At 35.9% G+C, this 15,374-nt stretch overlaps 1 protein-coding gene across 2 annotated transcripts in view; it reads right to left on the minus strand.

The window, feature by feature from the left end:
- Positions 1–871: 871 nt before the first annotated feature.
- AASDHPPT (aminoadipate-semialdehyde dehydrogenase-phosphopantetheinyl transferase) overlaps positions 872–15,374 on the minus strand; it is a 33,785-nt gene continuing 19,282 nt past the window's right edge. For both annotated transcript variants that reach the window (XM_060018022.1, XM_060018024.1), the window contains exons 5-7: positions 7,189–7,260; positions 5,201–5,351; positions 872–1,106 (exon numbers count right to left, since the gene is read on the minus strand). In XM_060018022.1, coding sequence (XP_059874005.1) covers positions 982–1,106; positions 5,201–5,351; positions 7,189–7,260 — 348 coding nt within the window. In that variant the 3' untranslated portion in view covers positions 872–981. The remainder of the gene's footprint in view (positions 1,107–5,200; positions 5,352–7,188; positions 7,261–15,374) is intronic.

Raw genomic sequence — 15,374 nt, forward strand, 5'->3', positions numbered from 1 at the left:
CCAGGGTACTGAGCAGGGTGAAGGGTAGAGTAGATTTAGAGGGGGGAGAGCCAGTTTAGCAGGCTTCCTGCTAAGGCAGTACTAGGAAGAGCACAGAAAGAGTGCTAAGTATCAACAGAAATAACATGGTACTGTTAGGACCACCAAACTTCTGGGCTTCTACTAGCCTACTGCTTAAGGTCTAGGCCAGTAGAAGAGTGGCCTTACACCTAGCACATGGGTGCTTTCTCAGAGGTGACCTGCAAAGGTGTGCACTATGCCAAGCGTTAGGCTCTACTTCTGATTAAGTATTCAACAAATTGCACTTTTCATCCCCCTAATGTTGGTTCCCTAATGTTGGTTCCTTTCTAACTTTTCCACTGAAGAATGATCCTAAAAGAACAGTGACTGCATATTCCTAGGCAGGAAAATTCCTTTGCAGTCCCCTGCAACTTGTCTTAAAACTTGGGCAAGTTTGCATTCTATTTTACTATTATCTGTATTGCTTTCATCATATTCTTTCTGAAAATTTAGATTAAAATGAATGCCTCCAGGTGTCCTATTGTAACTCCTAAGGGTGACTGCTAACCCCTAAGGGTATGTATAATGTCCTTTAAATTTCTGCTTAAGTGAGCTGATTATTCTTACACTGTTGTCACTTTTAAGACATCCAATCCTGATGTTTCCATTCTAATAGGAAAATACAGGATATAAGTACATAACACTATGCACAGACTATGGATGCATACACAAGTAGTTAAGTGCATAAAACTACAAGTGATACAAGTTACCTCTGGAGAGGGAAAAAGGAATAGGACTGGGGGTGATGCCGAAACTTAGCCTCTGTGCACTGGCGCTGAATTGAATCTTGGAGACAGAGTTTTGTGTGAAGTAGAAAAGAACTTTATTGCTTTGCCGGGCAAAGGGGGACACAGTGGGCTAATGCCCTCAAAACTGTGTCCCAACCTGGAAGGATTTGGTGAGGAGTTTTACAACAATGGTTCAAGGGTGAGGTTGCTGATAAAGATCAGGGTGTGTGCAGGGCCTGCATTCCTTTAATATGGCCTCAGGTGTTCTCCTGATGAGCTTCTTGTGGTCCTGGATGTTATCCAACTGTGACCTTCTCTCTGGAATAAAGAATGCTTCATCAAGTAGTTAATAACTTCCATTTGTTGGGGGTTTTAGTTCTGCAGAAGAGCTCAAAGATATTGTTATGTGTATTCCTTGAGGCAGAACTAGGACCCTGCACTATTGTTTGACTGCTCCTCCCTTGTCTCTGCATCCCCTCCCTCACCTGATTAGCAGCTGTTTGAATCTGCCCTTTGCAACTCAGGGAAGGTCATGGAGACAAGCCTATTGCCTATTCCCTACAAACAAGAAAGAGGGAACACAGAAAGGCTTCCATGCCCAAGAGCCCCACAGAGTCCTGCTTGGTTTCAGGGGTGAGAGCTATTTAGCAGTATCTTTGGGATAAAAAATTTGACGCAGATATGGCAAAATAGTGTTAAACTAGTTGTTGGTGACACACCTGGCATTATTTCATGAAATCAGCAAAAACTACAAATAAAGGCTCCCAGGCCCAAGCATTCCTGCCCCAGGATTGCTTACATTCATTTACAGCAAATCACTGAATTTAGTAGAGCACAGTTCAGACTCTGGATCTAGGCTATCTGGTTCAAATATGGAGTCCACTGTATAATGGTGGTATGATCTTTATTTAGTAAGTTGCTTAACATCTCAGTACCTTATTTTTCCCACCAGTATACTGAGGATAATAGGACTTACCCTATAAGGTTATAAGGATTGAAGAGCTTGATACATGTGAAGCACTTACAAAGGAAGACAGGTATTCTACTATAAACACTCTCAGACAAAGAATATTAATTGGAGATATGTCCAAAGACTTCTGCCAATCCCAAATTCACAAACACTGATGGCATATTTTCCCCATAAAATAATTATTAGCTCTCTTCACATCCCTTTTAATATGATCTAGTACTAGGAGATGGAACTGTTTTCAGGCATAGTTTTGATCAAAGATGTATGTATATACATGTATGTATAAATCTGTTTAGTTGTTCAAGTTCAGTTGGCAGTCCTTCAGCCAGCGAGGCTATTTAGTTACCCAAATCTAATTAGTTTCTGAGGTTCAGATACTTAGTAGTAAGGATGGTGAATACTTTAATTGAAAAATATATCCAAATCTATTCAGTTCCTGAGTTTGAATAGCAAGGGGTATGTGAATATGTGTATGTGCATACGTACACACATAGATCCACACATAGATCCATCAGAGTTCCTATGCAGGAAACTATTAACAGAAACCATTTTTTTTGCCAGAGCTGAATTATGTTTACTGTACAAAGAAACTAAAACTGTCCAAAATGAGCTCAGGAATAGTGCGAGTGTGGACGGCAGCAAAGGGTAGTGTTGATATGGTGAATGCCATCTGTAGTTAGATCTCCTATACCACTCTGCAAAAAAATGTATCTCCTGTGCCCCATTTGTTCTCAGGAAGCTACTTGAGGATATGATCCACACAAATGAAGGAGTAAATCTAAGACAGACATGAGATATAGGAAATGGGAAATCAGGGAATCCAATATAGGGGAGACACAAGCAATTCCTAGGATGATGGTGAAAAGAGATTCCAAGATGACAGCTGTGCACCAGTCACAGAAGGTAAAAAGTCCAGACTGGACAAAACAGATTATTGCTCCAGAAGCAATTTCTTCAAGATGGATGAAACTGATAAAACAACTGGTATGTCTGAACATAGAGTTTTGGATTTAATTAGCAATAAGTATATAGAAACCTATGTAAACAAAATAAATTATTAAGTCAAGGAAATAAAAATGCAGTACAGGGTAAGAATAACACATCACTTAGCTGTACAGTGTTACAGTAATCTTAATGATGTAAACATTCTTAATCACAGTCAATAATGTAAACACTGAATTACATATGCTGGGAAAAGGGCAGCAGGAAGGGTAAGTGCAATGGTTGGGAAGCAGAAGAACAAAGCTTTGTATCAGGAATTAAAGAAATACCTCAAACTGAAAACAAGTAAAAGCAATGTAAGCATGTTACCTGAAGATATGGTAATAAATAACAACAAAATAAAACCAGTGAAACAGTTTGCTCTGGGGACAGGAAATAGGAGAGGAAGGTCAAGGGAGTGGTATTTTTCATTTAGAAAAAGAATTTTTTATAGATCTATTTGATTCTAAACTATGTGAATCCATTTGACTCTATGTGAAACTTTAAGAAATAACAGAACTCCCCACCCCCACACCTCCAGATATCTAGCATGGTACCTGACTCATAAAAATTCAATAATGTTAATTATTTTATTATTATAATGACAAGAAAGATGACAATTTTTCACATCACCATTACACTCATGCTAGGGATAACAATGCTTCCTCTACTATAAATGCTATTTGATCTTTTTAAAACATGTTATTTACTATGCTTGGAATATATGGGCATGCTTAATGAAATAAAAAATTATAAAACATTCCAAATTTTTTTTTTTACTTAAGCAAAGTATCTAATTTTATACAATTTACACACAACTTTTAACCAATGAAACTATTTCACTTCTTGACATTCAACAATTATAAGACTTTAACTCCCCAAGACATGCACTACAACCACAAAATAGATTCTGTCATCAATATGATGGTCTTGGCATCTTATATATAATGTTTCCACTTTAAATTAAGTCTTATTTACCAAAATAGAAACAGGCTAAGATAATGAACAGGAAGTTTATAAAAAAAGAATACGAACAGCGAATAACAACACTGACATACCAACCTCATTTGTAATGAAAGAAACACAAATTTAAAAAATAAGGTACCATTTTTCACCTATTTTGGCATAGATTAATTTTTTTAAAAAAGATCCTATCTACAGATGACCAGAGAGTATGTAGGTGGGGGGTGAGAGAGTGGTCACACATATAACAATAACTAGAAGTATAAGTTGTACAGCCTTTTTAGAGAACGATTTGGCAATACTTATAGAAGCTCTAAAAATGTTTATTTAATTCCTTTGAACCAATCATTCCATTTCTAGAAATTTACTTTCTTAAGGACATAATTAAACATGTACCTCAAAATGTGGTTACAAGGATATTCAACAAATCACTGCTTATAGTAAAAACTGCAGACATTCAAAATGTCTAACACAGAAGAAAGAATGAGTAAATTGTGGCACACCTCCATTATGGCAGACACTGGGCTTCCCCTAGATGTCATTCCCCCAGACTTTGCCTTAGCTTCTTCCTTACCCAACCCAAAAGTGTCAGAGGTCAACTTTCTCAGTGACCTGATCTGAGTCAACAGAAACTTTGTGGAAATTTTCTGGGGGCTCTTAAGAGGAAAAAATCTTCCTCACTGACAAAACTGAGATGTGAGAGGAAAAACAGCCTTTCCTGCCTTTTAGATACAATTTTTATGAAGATGTGAAGCTGGAAGTTACAGCAGCAGCTCTTACAACCACGAGGGAGACAAGCCTAAGGCAAAACCAATAAGCTGAGGCTAGGCAAAAAAAAGCGTCCTTAATGACACCTCTGAACTGTTTATGTGAGACAATAAATGTCCTTGGTTATTTAAGTCGATTATATTTGAACATTATTACCTCTGGTCAATAGCATCCTGATAGAAACCGTACAACACAATACTTTAGAGTCACTAAAAGTTACGCTACAGCAGTCTATTTATGAACAGTAGATGTACAGTTCAGAGAAAAAAAAATTAAAAATAGTATGTTCCCATTTAAAAAAAGAGTAACTATGTTAATATGGAATCGTTTGCCAAGAAAAAGGTCTGGGAAGATACTCCAGGTTTTAGGGATAGTTACCTCTGAAATAGTTATCTCTGAAAGGTAGGAATTCGAATGTTCCCTTCTTGTGAATTCACATTTTCTGTTGCTTTCTAAAATGAACATATATCACTTTAAGATTCTCCCACCAGTTTCTATTTCTTCAGTAAATCCAATGCGATTTTGGGGAGGAAGAACAGGTAAACATGCATTCTAGTGAGCTATCCTGAACTGGGAGTCTGCCTTTTTAATAGGAAAAGTTGTTTCTTCTTTTTTAAACTGTTTTGTGAAATAAAATTTGATACTCTCAGGCATTTATTTTTTAGTGAATACAGAAGATTACAGTTTTCATTTCCCTTTTTACTTAGAAAATCATATCATGACTTTGTACCATTTCGTATTGAAATTTCTTCTGTGAAGCAAAAACAGTCCCAAAATGAAGGATCTTCAGGGGTCATAGGAACAGCAGATGATATTAAATCATTAAAGGTGAGAATAGTAAACTGCCTCTGGGTTGGTTTAGAATCACCTTGAAATGAAACCTAAAAGGGTGAAAAATTAGATTACCTCAATGTTATACTGCATATTAATCTTATGGTCAATTTTGTAATTAGGAAAATAAGAAATCAGTAATCACATTTCAGCAATATTAAATTATACTTCAATAACATTAAATTACAACACAGTAGCATTTCTAGATAATTGCTACTACTCCTTATATTAGTGTTGCCAATATAACAAATCAAGAAAAATATGAAATAACCTGATTCTCAAACTTTTTGTAGATAAAAATAACCTGTGGTATTTGTTTAAAATGTAGATTTACTGAGCCACACATCCAAAAATTCTGATTCAGTAGATGAGTCAAAAAGGATCCCAAAATATATAACTTTAACAAGCAGGTGGGTTATTCTGATAGAGAGGGACCACCAGGCAAACTTTTGAGAAATACTCTAGAGGGTGCGTCTGATAAAATACCCATAACCACACAGAGATGCAACACTTCATTAGGAAATGACTCATTCAACACTAAATTTAAACTATATCTTATACTCCGTGATAGAGCCCTTGTTCACAACTCAGCCCAGTGTGGACTGTCTTTAACATTCTATACATTCTACTAAAGATAGTACTTTGGTCTTCTACAGTGCTTTTACAAGGTTAATATCTATTTTATATGATGTAATTCTCATAACTATGCTGATATGGTTGTTACCTCAACTCTATAGATGGGGAAATTGAGGCTCAGTAAGATCAATCAATTTATACAAGCTTACAACACAGGTTAAATGGTAGACCTGAGCCTGAAACTCAGCCAGGTCTTCTGAATAGTACCCTCACCCTTTTCTCACTATGCCAGTGCTGCCTAAATAGCCTGTCTCCAGGGAAATAAAAAGAAAGTACTGCCATGTGCAGACATTACAAAAAATATAAAGCTCTATGGAATCATAAGGTATTAGCAGAAAGGGTAATGCTGAGACTTCAGCACACAAGGACAGGTAACCTGGGTTGGAACATCTTCAGATTACAGGGGTCAATTTTAACATGTCATTCTTTTAAAAGAAAATAATCTATGAAGAATTTTAATCTTTTTAATCTGTCAAAGGCATGATCTGTAGACTGAGCTTTTTTCTAAAAGTAATGATGCATACATATTGATCACACTACATTCTCTCATGCAGATTCCCTAAAAATAGTAATAAGCATATAGTTTCAATTATTGTGACATTATCAGTATTCCTTAAATAAATACTTCCACAGAATCACAACTATATGTAGGCTGAGAGTCAAGACCCTAAGGTTTCTTTTTTAAAAAATTTCTCAACTTACCAATTAAATAGCAGAAGAAAGTAAAAATCGATTTTGATTGGAAGAATTGATGTTATGCTAGAATATATCACAAGATCTCTCACATTTTTGACACTTTGGAAATAATTTAGCAGAGTATTATAAAAAGGGGAAGGAGTTCAATTTGACAGATAATTCCATTACTCACTATCCCTCAACTTGGTACCCTTAATATTCAAAGACAGCCCCAATTCACCAGGAAATAAACCACTGTTAAGATGACCAAGACAGTGATTATCTTGAATATCTACTGAATATATGAATACTAGGACAGTACCACCAAAATTTTTTGTCATATTTAAGTGTATTTGAATGTGAAGAAGCAAGTAACATACTTTTAAAACATTTCTGTGAAATCCCAGATGATCTTAAGGATTAGATAATGAACACTTCTAAAGTCTATAATTAAAAAAAAAAATGCCCAAACCTCTAACCTGATATAAACCAAATGATTATTTCCATCAATAAATAACAAATTCAACTTTAATACATGCTTTTTAGAAAAAAATCAGAGAAATCTTAAAATCTTACATCCTGATGTCTAGATCCATTGGGTTTCCTAAGAGCTACTGCAACAAAATGGTGCTCATCTATTTTGCTTTCCTGAAAAATAAAACATAAGTAAATAGAGAATACTAAATATAGAAACATAGATATATTTCTATTTACATTTAAAAAATTTCACTCCCCCCAACCATATACACACATACATACATATATATCTCCACTCCCCCTGACTTGAAGGAATAGTCACATATATTTTGGCCCTTTACTCTGTAATATTTCAATATATATTTCCTAATAGGGACATTCTCTCACATAACCACTGTAGTTAATAACTTTGGTAAATTAACATTAAAATAATACTTAAATCTACTATCTGTACTCCAACTTTTGTGAATTAAGCCAGTAATGTCCTTTTATATCATTTCCCCACCTCCAGTACAGGAGGCAGTCTAGGGTCAAGTATTACATTCAGTTGTCACTGTCTTCCTAGCTTTTCTTTTGTCTTTTATGATGTTAGTATTTTAAAATACAAGCCCCATCCCCCACTTTTTACTAATAAACGTTGGCTATTTTCAGTCTGATGGTTCTTAATGATTACACTTATATTATACATTCTTAGTAAGAATACTACATAGATAAAGTATCCTATCTAGAGGCACATCTAGATAGCCATCTGCCCTCACTGGTGATGTTAGTTTTGTATATGCTTAAAGTGTACATTTAAAAAAATTAGATTGCAGCACTGGTTTATAAGCATTTAGTTAACTACATACTACAGCCAATGGAAAATCATGGTGGAAATTCATAGGTAAGACTTAAAAATAGACATTGAGGCAGTTACCAGAGAAAAGTATGAACAACTGTTAAAAACTAAACAAAATTTCACCAAAAAGCCACTTTACTAAGGCAGTCTTCCATAAGACATGAGTTGAAATAGGAAACTACAATCAGAAATAGTATTACTTAGGGACTTTTCATCCTTCATCCTCTTCCTCATATCTTCATATGTTAAGATAGCCAAATTAGCAATAAATAAATAAATAAATAAAAGAAATTCAAAAGAGATAAATTTAGGAAAACACTTCAAGAGAAGAAAAAATAACTAGCTAAGTATGAGAAAACATTTAATAGGTCAAAGTTTGTTACCGTAAACAAAACTATTCTTTTTGAACATGGTTCTCCCATTCTTTACACTGAATGTATCAATAATATAAACACTAACATACAGAGATGTTTTGGCTATAATTATTTTTGGAAAACAACTTAGATCAGCAGTTTTTGTAGTGTCTGTAAGGCGGAATATTAAGAGGTAACCGTGGGCAATAACTAGTTTTCATCCAGCCTGTCCACTAAAATGCCACTTAAATGCTCAATTTGTTTACTTACCTCATTATAAGCTAAAATTCAATGAGACTGATTTCAAAATATTCACCATATCTACTCGGACCTCATCAACATCACATAAATATGAAATTTGAAAACAGCAAAACTAGGGAAGTTATTTTACAATGACTCCAGTTTATCAAACATTAATATTCGATGTCTCACTAGAATAAAAGTTCTATGAGGTGATCACCTTTCCCTAAATCCTTTCTGCCTAGTACATCTATAATAAATGTTAGTTGAAAAAAGAAATGAACCCAGCAAGCTAGCTAGCTAGTTAAGCTAGTACATTCAATGCTACTGAACTTGACTTAATTTTAAGACTTTATAAATTTTCAAAAGTTTCCTAAGCTTATAGTTTTTTTATCCATAAAACTATTGTGAATAACAAAATTTCCTTAAAATCTCCAACAAACCCAAAGGGAGCAAGAATATTTTACTTTTTCAGGAGATAGTTTAGCATTAGATTACAAAGATTAACCTGCTTTAGTCAAATTTTATGTCATTTTCTTAGTATGTATTTTCACCTTATAAACAAAGTAAAATAACAGTTTAAGGTATAACTTAAATCATTCAACTTTTACAATGTTTTCCCAATGGTAAAGTACTAAAGAAAATCTCATAAATGTTAATATATCTTTTTTTTTTACATCTTTATTGGAGTATAATTGCTTTACAATGGTGTGTTAGTTTCTGCTTGATAACAAAGTGAATCAGTTATACATAGACGTATGTCCCCAAATCTCTTCCCTCTTTCGTCTCCCTCCCTCCCACCCTCCCTATCCCACCCCTCTAGGTGGCCACAAAGCACCGAGTTGATCTCCCTGTGTTATGCGGCTGCTTCCCACTAGCTATCTATTTTACGATTCGTAGTGTATACATGCTCATGATACTCTCGCACTTTGTCACAGCTTACCCTTCCCCCTCCCCACATCCTCAAGTCCATTCTCTAGTAGGTCTGTGTCCTTATTCCTGTCTTACCCCTAGGTTCTTCATGACATTTTTTTTCTTAAATTCCATATATATGTGTTAGAATATGGTATTTGTCTTTCTCTTTCTGACTTACTTCACTCTGTATGACAGACTCTAGGTCCATCCACCTCACTAAAAAAATAACTCAATTTATATTTATGGCTGAGTAATATTCCATTGTATATATGTGCCACATCTTCATCCATTCATCCGATGATGGACACTTAGGTTGTTTCCATCTTCTGGATATTGTAAATAGAGCGGCAATGAACATTTTGGAACATGACTCTTTTTGAATTTTGGTTTTCTCAGGGTATATGCCCAGTAGTGGGATTGCTGGGTCATATGGTAGTTCTATTTGTAGCTTTTTAAGGAACCTCCATACTGTTCTCCATAGTGGCTGTACAAATTCACATTCCCACCAGCAGTGTAAGAGTGTTCCCTTTTCTCCACACCCTCTCCAGCATTTATTGTTTCTAGATTTTTTGATGATAGTTATTCTGACTACCGTGAGATGATATCTCATTGTAGTTTTGATCTGCATTTCTCTAATGATTAATGATGTTGAGCATTCTTTCATGTGTTTGTTGGCAGTCTGTATATCTTCTTTGGAGAAATGTCTATTTAGGTCTTCTGCCCATTTTTGGATTGGGTTGTTTGTTTTTTCGTTATTGAGCTGTATGAGCTGCTTGTAAATTCTGGAGATTAATCCTTTGTCGGTTGCTTCATTTGCAAATATTTTCTCCCATTCTGAGGGCTGTCTTTTGGTCTTGTTTATGGTTTCCTTTGCTGTGCAAAAGCTTTGAAGTTTCATTAGGTCCCATTTGTTTATTTTTATTTCCATTTCTCTAGAAGGTGGGTCAAAAAGGATCTTGCTGTGATTTATGTCAGAGTGTTCTGCCTATGTTTTCCTCTAAGAGTTTGATAGTTTCTGACCTTACATTTAGGTCTTTAATCCATTTTGAGCTTATTTCTGTGCATGGTGTTAGAGAGTGTTCTAATCTCATACTTTCACATGTACCTGTCCAGTTTTCCCAGCACCACTTATTGAAGAGGCTGTCCTTTCTCCACTGTATATTCCTGCCTCCTTTATCAAATAAAGGTGACCATATGCATATGGGTTTATCTCTGGGCTTTCTATCCTGTTCCATTGATCTATATTTTTGTTTTTGTGCCAGTACCATACTGTCTTGATTACTGTAGCTTTCAGTACAGTCTGAAGTCAGGGAGCCTGATTCCTCCAGCTCCGTTTTTCATTCTCAAGATTGCTTTGGCTATTCGGGGTCTTTTGTGTTTCCATACAAATTGTGAAATTTTTGGTTCTAGTTCTGTGAAAAATGCCAGTGGTAGTTTGATAGGGATTGCATCGAATCTGTAGATTGCTTTGGGTAGTAGAGTCATTTTCACAATGTTGATTCTTCCAATCCAAGAACATGGTATATCTCTCCATCTATTTGTATCATCTTTAACTTCTTTCATCAGTGTCTTATAATTTTCTGCATACAGGTCTTTCGTCTCCTTAGGTAGGTTTATTCCTAGATATTTTATTCTTTTTGTTGCAATGGAAAATGGGAGTGTTTTCTTGATTTCACTTTCAGATTTTTCATCATTAGTGTATAGGAATGCAAGAGATTTCTGTGCATTAAATTTGTATCCTGCTACTTTACCAAATTCATTGATTAGCTCTAGTAGTTTTCTGGTAGCATCTTTAGGATTCTCTATGTATAGGATCATGTTATCTGCAAACAGTCACAGCTTTACATCTTCTTTTCCAATTTGGATTCCTTTTATTTCCTTTTCTTCTCTGATTGCTCTGGCTAAAATTTCCAAAATGATGTTGAATAAGAGTGGTGAGAGTGGGCAACCTTGTCTTGTTCCTGATCTTAGAAGAAATGCTTTCAGTTTTTCACCATTGAGGATGATGTTGGCTGTGGGTTTGTCATATATGGCCTTTATTATGTTGAGGAAAGTTCCCTCTATGCCTACTTTCTGCAGGGTTTTTATCATCAATGGGTGCTGAATTTTGTCGAAAGCTTTCTCTGCATCTATTGAGATGACCATATGGTTTTCCTTCAATTTGTTAATATGGTGTATCACATTGATTGATTTGCATATATTGAAGAATCCTTGCATTCCTGGAATAAACCCCAACTGATCATGGTGTATGATCCTCTTAATGTGCTGCTGGATTCTGTTTGCCAGTATTTTGTTGAGGATTTTTGCATCTATGATCATCAGTGATATTGGCCTGTAGTTTTCTTTCTTTGTGACATCCTTGTCTGGTTTAGGTATCAGGGGGATGGTGGCCTTGTAGAATGAGTTTGGGAGTGTTCCTCCCTCTGCTGTATTTTGGAAGAGTTTGAGAAGGATAGGTGTTAGCTCTTCTCTAAATGTTTGATAGAATTCGCCTGTGAAGCCATCTGGTCCTGGGCTTTTGTTTGTTGGAAGATTTTTAATCACAGTTTCAATTTCAGTGCTTGTGATTGGTCTGTTCATATTTTCCATTTCTTCCTGATTCAGTGTTGGCAGGTTGTGCATTTCTAAGAATGTCCATTTCTTCCAGGTTGTCCATTTTATTGGCATAGAGTTGCTTGTGGTAATCCTTCATGATCTTTTGTATTTCTGCAGTGTCAGTTGTTACTTCTCCTTTTTATTTCTAATTCTATTGATTTGGGTCTTCTCCCTTTTTTTCTTGATGAGTCTGGCTAATGGTTTATCAATTTTGTTTATCTTCTCAAAGAACCAGCTTTTAGTTTTATTGATCTTTGCTATCGTTTCCTTCATTTCTTTTTCATTTATATCTGATCTGATCTTTGTGATTTCTTTCCTTCTGCTAACATTGGGATTTTTTTGTTCTTCTTTCTCTAATTGCTTTAGGTGCAAGGTTAGGTTGTTTATTCAAGATGTTTCCTGTTTCTTAAGGTAGGATTGTATTGCTATAAACTTCCCTCTCAGAAATGCTTTTGCTGCATCCCATAGGTTTTGGGTAGTTGTGTCTCCATTGTCATTTGTTTCTAGGTATTTTTTTAATTTCCTCTTTGATTTCAGTGATCACTTCGTTATTAAGTAGTGTTTTGTGTAGCCTCCATGTGTTTGTATTTTTTACAGCTCTTTTCCTGTAATTTATATCTAGTCTCAGAGCACTGTGGTCAGAAAAGATACTTGATACAATTTCAATTTTCTTAAATTTACCAAGGCTTGATTTGTGACCCAAGATATGATCTATCCTGGAGAATGTTCCATGAGCACTTGAGAAAAATGTGTATTCTGTTGTTTTTGGATGGAATGTCCTATAAGTATCAATTAAGTCCATCTTGTTTAATGTATCATTTAAAGCTTGTGGTTTCCTTATTTATTTTCATTTTGGATGATCTGTCCATTGGTGAAAGTGGGGTGTTAAAATCCCCTACTATGAATGTGTTACTGTCAATTTCCCCTTTTATGGCTGTTAGTATTTGCCTTATGTATTGTGGTGCTCCTATGTTGGGTGCATAAATATTTACAATTGTTATATCTTCTTCTTGGATCGATCCCTTGATCATTATGTAGTGTCCTTCTTTGCGTCTTCTATTAGTCTTTATGTTCAAGTCTATTTTGTCTGATATGAGTATTGCTACTCCAGCTTTCTTTTGATTTCCATTTGCATAGAATATCTTTTTCCATCCCCTCACTTTCAGTCTGTATGTATCTCTAGGTCTGAAGTGGGTCTCTTGTAGACAGCATATATATGGGTCTTGTTTTTGTATCCATTCAGCCAGTCTGTGTCTTTTGGTGGGAGCATTTAATCCATTTACATTTAAGGTAATTATCGGTATGTATGTTCCTATTCCCATTTTCTTAATTGTTTTGGGTTTGTTATTGTAGATCTTTTCCTTCTCTTGTGTTTCTTGCCTAGAGAAGGTCCTTTAGGATTTGTTGTAAAGGTGGTTTGGTGGTGCTCAACTCTCTCAGCTTTTGCTTGTCTGTAAAGGTGTTAATTTCTCCATTATATCTGAATGAGATCCTTGCTGGGTAGAGTAATCTTGGCTGCAGGTTTTTCTCCTTCATCACTTTAAATATGTCCTGCCAGTCCCTTCTGGCTTGCAGAGTTTCTGCTGAAAGATCAGCTGTTAACCTTATGGGGATTCCCTTGTGTGTTATTTGTTGTTTTTCCCTTGCTGCTTTTAATATGTCTTCTTTGTATTTAATTTTTGACAGTTTGATTAATGTGTCTTGGTGTGTTTCTCCTTGGATTTATCCTGTATGGGACTCTCTGTGCTTCCTGGACTTAACTATTTCCTTTCCCATATTAGGGAAGTTTTCAACTATAATCTCTTCAAATATTTTCTCAGTCCCTTTCTTTTTCTCTTCTTCTTCTGGAACCCCTATAATTCGAACGTTGGTGCGTTTAATGTTGTCCCAGAGGTCTCTGAGACTGTCCTCAGTTCTTTTCATTCTTTTTCTTTATTCTGCTCTGCAGTAGTTATTTCCACTATTTTATCTTCCAGGTCACTTATCCGTTCTTCTGCCTCAGTTATTCTGCTATTGATCCCTTCTAGAGTATTTTTAATTTCATTTATTGTGTTGGTCATCGTTGCTTGTTTCATCTTTAATTCTTCTATGTCCTTGTTAAATGTTTCTTGCATTTTCTCTATTCTATTTCCAAGATTTTGGATCATCTTTACTATCATTATTCTGAATTATTTGTCAGGTAGATTGGCTATTTCCTCTTCATTTGTTAGGTCTGGTGGGCTTTTATCTTGCTCCTTCATCTGCCGTGTGTTTTTCTGTTTTCTCATTTTGCTTATCTTACTGTGTTTGGGGTCTCCTTTTTGCAGGCTGCAGGTTCGTAGTTCCCACTGTTTTTGGTGTCTGTCCCCAGTGGCTAAGGTTGGTTCAGTGGGTTGTGTAGGCTTCCTGGTGGAGGGGACTTGTGCCTGTGTTCTGGTGGATGAGGCTGGATCTTGTCTTTCTGGTGGGCAGGTCCACAGCTGGCAGCATGTTTTGGGGTGTTTGTGGACTTATTATGATTTTAGTCAGCCTCTCTGCTAATGGGTGGGGCTGTGTTCCTGTCCTGCTAGTTGTCTGGCATAGGGTTTCCAGCACTGTAGCTTGCTGGTCATTGAGTGAAGCTGGGTGTTGGTGTTGAGATGGAGATCCCTGGGAGATTTTCGCCGTTTGATATTACGTGGAGCTGGGAGATCTCTTGTGGACCAGTGTCCTGAAGTTGGCTCTTCCACCTCAGAGGCACAGCACTGACTCCTGGCTGCAGCACCGAGAGCCTTTCATCCACACGGCTTTTTTATGAGAAGAAATTCTGCAGAATCATTTCAGAAACTGAGGGAGGAAAGTGAATGAAGACAAAAAAGACCCTTTTCCTGCAATCCCTGGCCTCCTGGTATGAAGACACTAGGACAACATTCAATATTTCTACTTTTTAAAGCACTTCCTTTCAAAAGCAAAGAATTTCTGTTTCATCTAATTTCATCATTTGAAACTTTTTGTTGGTAAATTTAACTTTCCTAAGAGAAACCAGTTACGAAAATTGAGAGCCTATGAAATCATGAGATTCCTCTTGGCATAAGAATTCATATTTCTTCTAGAGTATTAATTTTCCAGGTGTGAGATACAATACTCAGGTAAGTGGAAAATCCTTTGGAGGATTTGTTGTAATAAATAATGGATTCTTGATGATGTCCACGCTAGCATTTTAGGTCTACAACAGATACAATGCTGAGTAAGATACTGCCCCTGCCTTCAGGGAGCCCTGGGAAAGTAAAGCAAGTAGAGAAGTACAAAGATTATGAGGCAAAATGTGGTATGTTGTAAGAAAGAAAAAAAAAGCTTGGTCTTAAATGAAATAAAGAAAAGGCTCC

This window comes from Delphinus delphis, chromosome 8, assembly GCF_949987515.2.
Source record: "Delphinus delphis chromosome 8, mDelDel1.2, whole genome shotgun sequence".
NCBI classification, from domain to species: Eukaryota; Metazoa; Chordata; class Mammalia; order Artiodactyla; family Delphinidae; genus Delphinus; species Delphinus delphis.